At 45.9% G+C, this 9078-nt stretch overlaps 1 protein-coding gene across 4 annotated transcripts in view; it reads right to left on the bottom strand.

The window, feature by feature from the left end:
• Positions 1 to 9078, bottom strand: part of LOC137415585 (protein phosphatase Slingshot homolog 2) — a 276350-nt gene that overhangs the window by 189421 nt on the left and 77851 nt on the right. Inside the window, exon 1 of one of the 4 annotated variants that reach the window (XM_078768026.1) lies at positions 30 to 542. The exons of 2 other annotated variants lie outside the window; for them this stretch is intronic. In XM_078768026.1, coding sequence (XP_078624152.1) covers positions 30 to 100 — 71 coding nt within the window. In that variant the 5' untranslated portion in view covers positions 101 to 542. Of the gene's footprint in view, positions 1 to 29; positions 543 to 9078 lie in introns of those variants that run through there. One more of the 4 variants, XM_078768027.1, reaches the window with a different exon arrangement.

The raw sequence follows: 9078 nt of genomic DNA, 5'->3' as shown, positions 1-9078 counted from the left end.
AAAGACATCGACGCTCTCTCCGTACTTACAGATGTCTCGTGTTAGTCGGTGAAATAATGGCATTGTCCAGGAAGTACGGTGACATAGCCCAAGCAAGCATGGAACCCTGAAACGCCGTCAAGCTTTCTGGCAGATGGTAGCATGTCGGAATATGTTGAGCGGAAAGGACGCAAACCCCACGAAGACGGCGGAAAAAGAGTGGCCGACTGTCATTTAGTGACTCCGAAAAGAATCGCCGTCGTAGTCCATTTCGAGAACACGGATTCGATTTTCAGGTTTCTTCAGTACCAAGGACTCAATATATAGGCAGAAAAGATGCTAGTCACTCGTGTAAAAACAAAAAAAACAAAAATAAACAACTCAAACTTCGCTGCCAATGGTACAGCAAAAACAGCTCAAAATATCTCAAACATTCCTGTAGAAAATGCCCTTCCAGAACTATTAAACCAAAGGCCAAATTCTTGGCAGAAAATGCTGTGACGTTCCACAAAGAAGGCGATGTGAGAGTGTTTCAATCAGTACAGAGTCACGAGAAAGGACAGGAGTCTGTTTCCGCCACTCGGAGCCTTATAAGGTGGAGCAGCAGCTGACAGGCAGGCTTCATGGGCGGGCCGAGTCAAAGGGGCCAGCGGTGGGGGACTCTGGATGGTGAATGCAAAATAAGGCGTTTGACATGATGTATTTCGTTTCGTCTCCAATGAATCGACTACACATAAAGGTCACGGATGTTAAACATTTAATCCAATGAAATCTTAATTGGAACCTTCCAATTAGAAGTGAGTGTTCTTCAGCATCAATTCATTGTTCTAATTAGAAGGATCCCTTTCTTCCCCCAACATTTCCCCTCACACTCACTCCCAGGTACCTTTTCTCTTTTGAACCCCTCCAATTCCCCCTAACCCCTCCACTCCCTCAAAACAACTCCGTGGTGGATATAAGAAGCAAGTTGAGTCATTCAATCAAGAACAGGTTACTTAGACTTCAATAAACCATCAAGAAGATAGATGTTTAAAGCTGGAGGAAAAGTTAACCCGAGAATGCACCATGGTAATGATGGGCCAAATGGCCTCATTTCTTTCTTTGAGTTCAGTTTTTTGATTTTCACACCATACAGACACCCATACAGATACATACAGACAATTGCCTTGTGGGTGGGGTAAAGGGGGGGGCTTGTACCCATGACCTCACCCCAAACACATATGCAAAATTTGGTGTGCGTTAGCTCAGACATGCAGGTGGAAATCACAAGTCTAACAAGAAAAAGAGCAATCAGAGATTGCAAACCCTCACCAGGATGTATGTGGTTTTTAAGGCTTTTGTGTTAAAACAAATATGGCGGCCGAACCACGTGACCGATGACGTCATGATTTTTTTTTTTCTCCACCAGTTTATGCCGATATGGCGCTCAAGAAATTGCATCTTGTCATCTTGCCATGGTCCGATTTCAAACTCAGGATGGACAGCTCAGAGGCGAATATGCATATACTGCGATTCTATCCTAAAGAAATTCGTACAAAGTCGCGTGTCCATTTACAGTCAGATAAAACGAGTGGTAGCAACTAACCGCAGAAGAGTATAAAATGTGAAACTGCTCTGATATGAACCTTTGTATTTACATACAAATGATTGATGATTGATGGCACCGTGGATGATTGATGGCTACATTTATGATTTCTACTTCTGAAATTGTCAACGTTCCAAACAATAAATATAATAGTACAATCGGTTACAGTAATTAAAATATCATAAAGTCGTGTTTTTGGGGGGAAAAAAAACAAAAAAAAACAAAAAACAATAACTGCATTTTAAAATAGTAGCAAAGCCTAGAGAATGGCCGCAAGGCTGACATGATGACCTGGAGGTACGCACACTCATCTCTGGCCTTGTAATCCGGGTATGAATCCTGGCCCAGCTATAAACTCCATCCTGGTGTTTCACAACAAGGCGATTCATCAATGTGTGTGCCGTCTCTCGGATGGACGTTAAATGGGCGTCCCGTCTGCCAGTATTAGTCAGTGCATGTTAAAGACCCAACGGTGTGCTTTGTGAAAAGTAGGTGAGGTATCACCGGCACCCTGAAAAAATTCCATATTCCTGCCCTGCCTGCCGATGGGAAGGTAACAGCAAACCACCCAGCATAACTCTCACCAAAAAAACTGCTTCGTCAGCAAGGGACCTGCCTTTGGGCACAACATCAAAATACAAATACATACAGGACGAGGAGGAAGTGTATAGCGTGTGGACAGGAGGCGAGAGGGAGGTCTTCGGCTTGGTGGAGCGCGGATCAGGACCGATTGAAAACGTAAAATGCAACGTCTTTCGCAAGACCTGAACCTCTGCACATTGTGCAAATTTCTTCAACAAATATGGAGCCAAGTTGTTGTCACAATTGGTAATTGTCTAATTTAACCAGACTCCAGTTGTTAGAGCGTCTGCCGTGAGCCTGGGAGGTTGGCGGTTTGAACCCAACCCCGGCCGAGCCATACCAAAGACTTAAAATGGAATGTGCTGCTTCCTTGCTTGACACTCGGCTTTTAAAAAGGATAGAGCATGGACAAACAACCATAGATTGGCAACCGTTTTGTGAGATTGATGGGCATCATGGCCTCCTTCCTTGAAGTTCCTTGGAAGGGAGCTCATATTAATAAAATAAAAAAACTAGACTTGTAACCTACCTCTATTATAACGTTGGTGGGTGTGTGGTACAAGTTCATCTTGATCGTTTTGTTTCACATCAAATGTTAAATTGGCCTGGTTTTTTTTGTAGTTTAGTCGAGTTAGGTCGAGTTTAGTTTGGATCAATTTAGATTGAGTGCACACACAACTTGCTCATCATTTGCATGTTAGTGTTTTGTACCGATCACGTTACACGGGCAGTGGGTTAAAGTTTGTACGCTCCGGGCAAAAACAGAGCAGGCAACTCGCCGTCATAATAACGACAAAGCACAATGAGATCAACAATGCATGCTTGGGGCTATTTACCCAGGCAAAGCGATGGACGACCACACATTACAGAAAGACCACATGACTGCTGTTATGCATCAGGATATTTGGTAACGGCACACATTTCCCTCACCAACAAAGCGATAAAGTTCAAGTTACCTTATACCACATGACAATGACCGACATCACGAGGCCAAAGCAAGTCAAGGTTTTGTATATGCAAGCGTCAAGGCTAATGAAAGAAAAGAACAACAAAGAGCAACGGGTCAACAGACAAAGTGGGGTAAAGGTGAAACAAACGGACGAACACACGAGTCTCAGCCTCCTGCCATGTGATGCCAATAGCAGAATGCTTTAGACTCCAGAGCCTCTAGGTGTGGAGCAGCATCAGCTCATGGGAGGGGGGGTGGGGGGGGGGGGGTACCGAAGTCATAGCCCTCGGCACCTTGGAGGAAGGTGGAGGGCACCTTTCAATACAATTATTTTTAAATACGGTACATACAAGATGTATGCTCGAATGAAAGTGTCAAAATAAATATGTGGACTGTTCAAGGGTTTTGCTCAACGTGTTATGTGGTAAATGGAGGTCTTGTGTTGTAAAAACAAGTGTTTTCACAATGGGATGCATGACGAAATTCCAGGCATTGGCATGGCCTATGAATGCAGCTTGCTCTCCAGGTCACTCAATACAAAACTAAGGCTTTGGAAAGACACATGACACACTGCACCTCTCAAAGGGAATGGTGACAATGAACCCCTGTGCCACACCAGCACTTGCTGCAAAGGGCTCTGGCCAACAGGGGGTACTTGTCACATATCCACCCTGTTTAGGTATCCATCACCAGTTAATAAGAACTTTAAATCACAGCCGACATTTAACTTTAAACATTAAGTGGGCAAACCGGCTCAGTTGCACTCTGAAAAACACAACCGCCCCAATACCTATGCAGTGTCAGCTGCATATGCTAGCCTAGCACTGCTAACCTAGTTAAGAGATGCAAGGTCCCATCTCTTACCAGGTCCTTCAGCCACAAGATCTGCCTATCACCCACCACTGGCAGGTTTTTTTTTTCTTTCTCTTGAGCTTCACTTCTGACATTGCTCCCCCAACCATCTTGAAAGTTCCTCCATCCTCCCCCAGCCTGTCCAGATCACATGCATTCTTCCAGAATCCCACACCTGGTTGCCCTCCCAGATTAAAAGTCGAATGCTCACTTTTCCTTCTTCCATCTATTCTCTCATCTGTGCAACCACATCCCAGAGATGTCAACAAGTCACTCAAGCCAAGTCTTAAGTGAGTCCCAAGTCTTTGAGAGCAAGTCTCAAATAAACGTAGTATTACTTCAACTTGTGTGAAGTCCCACATTTACTTATAAACCTCGTTTTTTTTTTTTTGTATACTGAATCGAGGCTCGTGAAAGAGCTGACATTTACTTCACAAACAAATCAACCAGACAAACAAAATATATAAAAAGAGGGAGCGGAAGACAAGAGAATGGGAAGCATGCAAACACTTGAGAGCACACAACATTTAAGAGCAGGGAGATGTGTGGGAGGGAGAGGGCTTGGGGGGAGGAGGCGTGGGAAGGGGGGGGGGGGGTGGGAGAAGTATAAAACACAAGGACACCAAGGACTTCCAGGACAGAAGTTGGTATTTCAAAAAGTGGAATTGGGGTGAAATTATCAGGGATAGAAAAGATCAAGGTTTTGGATGGGGGAAGATAAGAGATGGTGGTGAACAGCTGTTTTAAAGACCTGGAGGGTGGAGTGGGATTGAAGAGAGTGAGGGAGTTTGTTCCAGAGGCGGGAGAAAAGAGGAATGAAGGAGTGAAGGTGAGCAGAGAGTCTTGATTTTGGCAGTTTAACCATAAGAGGGTTGCAGGCATTTCTTGTGCGACCTGTAGGAATATTTGTGGGACAGAGCCCAGAGAGAGCTGGGGGGGGGGGCAAGGCCAGAGAGGAGTCGGTAGAAGATGGAAAGACCACCAACCTGCCTGCGGTGAGTGAGTGAGAGGCCCTTGGGGTTAGCTTCATCGCGGGAGATTCCAATGATTCTGAATGCTTTGCTTTCAACAGCGTGAAGACGAGCTAGGTGTGAGGCAGGAGCACCAGCCCAGAGGGGAGAGCAGTATTCCATTGAGCTGCGGATGAAAGCCTTGTACGTGGTGAGGAGCTCAGGTGTGCCAAGGAAGGACTTCGCACGACGGAGGATGCCCAGTCGGCGACTGGCTTTGGAGGCCAGATTTGAAATGTGGTTTTCCCAGGAAAGATCATGGCAGATAGTGAGACCCAAAAGTTTGAGTGACAGAATTTCTTGGAGAGGATTATTCAGAAAGTAGATGGGAGGGTTGTCCGTCGGTCTTTTCGGAGAGACATCGTAAGAGTGTGAGATTTGTCAGGATTGAAAGACATGTTCCACTTGTTTGCCCAGTCTGTTATTTTGTCCAGGTCTGTAGAGAGTGAGGAGGCTGCAGACTGCCGATCTGAGGGATGAAGAATGGAGCGACAGAAAGTAGAATCAGCAAAGAGATAGAGAGGATTTTCAAGAGAGTCGGAGAGATCATTGATGAAGACCAGAAAAAGCACAGGGCCCAGAACACTGCCTTGGGGAACTCCAGCCTGAACAGGAAGAGGATATGAGAGAAACCCATTCAGGGCCACACGTTGACTACGACTAGAGAGGAAGTTCGCCAGCCATGCGTGGAGATTTCCATGGATACCAGCAGAGGAGAGTTTGGTGAGCAGAGCGGGGTGCCAGACCGTATCGAAGGCACGTGATATGTCAAGGGAGACAGCTCTAATTTCCTGTTTGGCATTGAGGACCTCCATCCATTGCTGAGAAAGCAGTAGCAGCATGTCCAGAGTAGAGTGACCAGGTCTGAAACCAAATTGATGATCAGAGATCAAGCCATTGGAGAAGAGGAAAGATTTCATATCTGAAGCAATGATGGATTCCATGACTTTACTGACAATTGAGAGAAGGCTGATTGGTCTGTAGTTGCTGGGATCTGTTTTTGCACCTTTTTTGTGCAAAGCGGTGATGTTGGCAGATTTCCAAGCAGATGGCAGATGACCTTGAGCAAAAGAGAGTGTGAAGAGAACAGAGAGAGGGAGTGAAAGAGCGGAAGGACAAGATTTTAGGACCCGTGGGCTGATGCCGTCAGGTCCAGTTGCAGAATCAGAGTCGAGGGTTGACAGAAACTTTTCCACCTTGTCAGGAGGAAAGGACACAGAGTCCAGGAGCAGCTGGGTACGACTGGGTACAGTGGGTACAGAGAGGGATGGGTTTGGGACACAAGATTTAGAGGCAAACACAGAGTTGAGGCATTCAGCTTTTTCACACGCGGAGTCAGCCGTGTGGCCGTTTGAGGTGAGGGAGGGGATGGAGGGGGAACAAACACCAGAAACAGATTTGACCAGACGCCACCAGGATTTGGAAGAGGGAGACAGATAAGAGAGTTCGGTCCTGAGAACGGAGAGATATTGTTTCCTGGCTCTCCTGAGGGTGGACACACACTTGTTTCGGGCTTTGTGAAAGGAAATGAGATTTCCTTCCGTTGGATTTGCTTTCCAGGAGACGAAAGCAAGTTGTTTCTGGGCAATAGCCTTCGTTGGAGTACAAGCTATCAAGAAATTAACACACAGTCACACAGGGCTTCATTTATTGCAATGTATGTTCTGAAAAGCTGTTTATCTCAAGTTTGTCAACTTCATACAATGGACATTTGTTTTTATTTGTTCCCATCACAAATAATTTGATGTTAAATTTGCTTCTCATATCTAGTGTACCTACTTGAACATACAGTACCTCGAGAAAGTCTAAACCCCATTTCAAAATTTTCACCTTTTGTTGCCTTTTAGCCTGGAATCGAAATGCATTAAAAAAATTTTTTTGAATTTTCAGTCTTTTCGGCCACACCACCCCACCAACTTTTCAGACTTTCGGTCATTAAATCAGCAAGACAACGACCCGAAGCACACAACCAAAGCTACATTGGAGTGGCTAAGGAAGAAAAAGATAAATGTCCTTGAGTGGCCCAGTCAGAGCCCCGACTGAAATCCAATCGAAAATGCTTGGCATGACTTGAAGGTTGCTGTCCATCAACACTCTGTTATGTATTATCTCCCCAAACTCCGTTTACGGTGCCCCTCAGTCTCGAGAGGGAATGCAGCAGAAAGATTTGTTATTTTGAGTGTTCTAATAAACCATGGTAAAACCACACCAATGCAATTGTGCAGAACAAAACAAGTAATTGTATTAATAACTCTCACATACACAATAATAACACTCTTGAAGAAAGTACAATGAAAATATCACTTGCATCAAATGAACAATACATATGATGGTACCATCATTCCCCAATGCAATAAACTCACGATACACCAAATGTGAGTGGAATGTAACAATCCCAAAGTCCGTGCACAAATCCCCACGTGGGGAGAATGTCGAAGTCGTGCAGAACGGCAAAACAACAGGCAGGTATTGGCATGGCTGTGGATGAGGAGAGAGGTTGATATGGGAATTGAGCACATGTGGAAACCAACCGCAATCAACACGATGAGGTCAATATGGAAATCCCAACGACAAACACCAGGTGGACAGTCTCCTCGAGGGAAAATGGCGGATCAGCCTGTAATGGAGGCGCTTGCTTTTCCTCCAACAATAGCTCACACTTGGTGATAAAACCTGAGACGCAGGTTTCATTGCAATCGTGATATGTGACGATGTCGTGGGCAATCCCTTTCCTGGGAAGCCTCAACTCATTCACGACCAATATCAAAAAAGTCCGCTCGCAGCCTCGATGCGACTCACAGCCGTCTCCTCCTCGTGGCCGTCTCCTCCTCGTGGCCGTCTCCTCCTCGTGGCCGTCTCCTCCTCGTGGCCGTCTCCTCCTCGTGGCCGTCTCCTCCTCGTGGCCGTCTCCTCCTCGTGGCCGTCTCCTCCTCGTGGCCGTCTCATCCTCGTGGCCGTCTCATCCTCGTGGCCGTCCCCATCCTCGTGGCCGTCCCATCCTCGTGGCCGTCCCATCCTCGTGGCCGTCCCATCCTCGTGGCCGTCCCATCCTCGTGGCCGTCCCATCCTCGTGGCCGTCTCAACCTCGTGGCCGTCTCAACCTCGTGGCCGTCTCAACCTCGTGGCCGACTCAACCTCGTGGCCGACTCAACCTCGTGGCCGACTCAACCTCGTGGCCGACTCAACCTCGTGGCCGACTCAACCTCGTGGCCGACTCAACCTCGTGGCCGACTCAACCTCATGGCCGACTCAACCTCATGGCCGACTCAACCTCATGGCCGACTCAACCTCATGGCCGACTCAACCTCATGGCCGACTCAACCTCATGGCCGACTCAATCTCCTCCTCTCTCCTCTTCCAGTTTCTTTGCCACGTTTTCCTTTTTCCTTCACAAACATTTATTTTTACCTTTTACTGAAGTAATCTCCATTTCACACAAAAATCTTAACAATATTACCTGAAACTAAAAATCCTACATGTACATAATGACAACAAAGGCGGAAGTGACGAATCAGTAACAACTTCCTATGCAACTTAACTGAGATTGAACAGTTTTGTCCAGAAGAATGGGCAAATATTGCCCAATCAAGGTGTGCAAAGTTGGTAGAGACTTAGCCCAACAGACTCACAGCTATAAATTGATGTCAAAGGTGCTTCCACCAAGTATTAACTCAGGGTGGGTGGACACTTATCCAACCAAGATATTCTAGTTTTGTAGTTTTAATTAATTTTCTGAAATTTGTAAAATTTGTTTTTCACTTGGAAGTTGTGGGTTACGATGTGTAAATGAAGGTGGAAAAATCGGATTTAATGCAATATAATTCCAGGCTATAAGGCAAGAAAAGATGAAAATTTTGAAAGGGGGTGTAGACTTTACATAGGCACTGTAATTACATGAGACTCATCAGCAATGTCAGCTTATTAGTCCCCTACCGATTTCACGGGAGGGGACTACAGGTTTGCTCCCTGTCTGTCTGTCCATCCACCCATCTGTCCATCCCACCTGTGGTATTTGTTTCAGACTTTTTCCCATATCCTTTAACATATTCAAATGAAACTTGGAACATGGCTTTACTATGATATGTTGCAGAACAAGTTTGAGTTTCAGGGCGTTTTGTCAA

This window comes from Myxine glutinosa, chromosome 14 (genome assembly GCF_964187855.1).
Source record: "Myxine glutinosa chromosome 14, kmMyxGlut1.1, whole genome shotgun sequence".
NCBI lineage: Eukaryota > Metazoa > Chordata > Myxini > Myxiniformes > Myxinidae > Myxine > Myxine glutinosa.
This window is presented reverse-complemented; position numbering and strand designations above follow the sequence as displayed.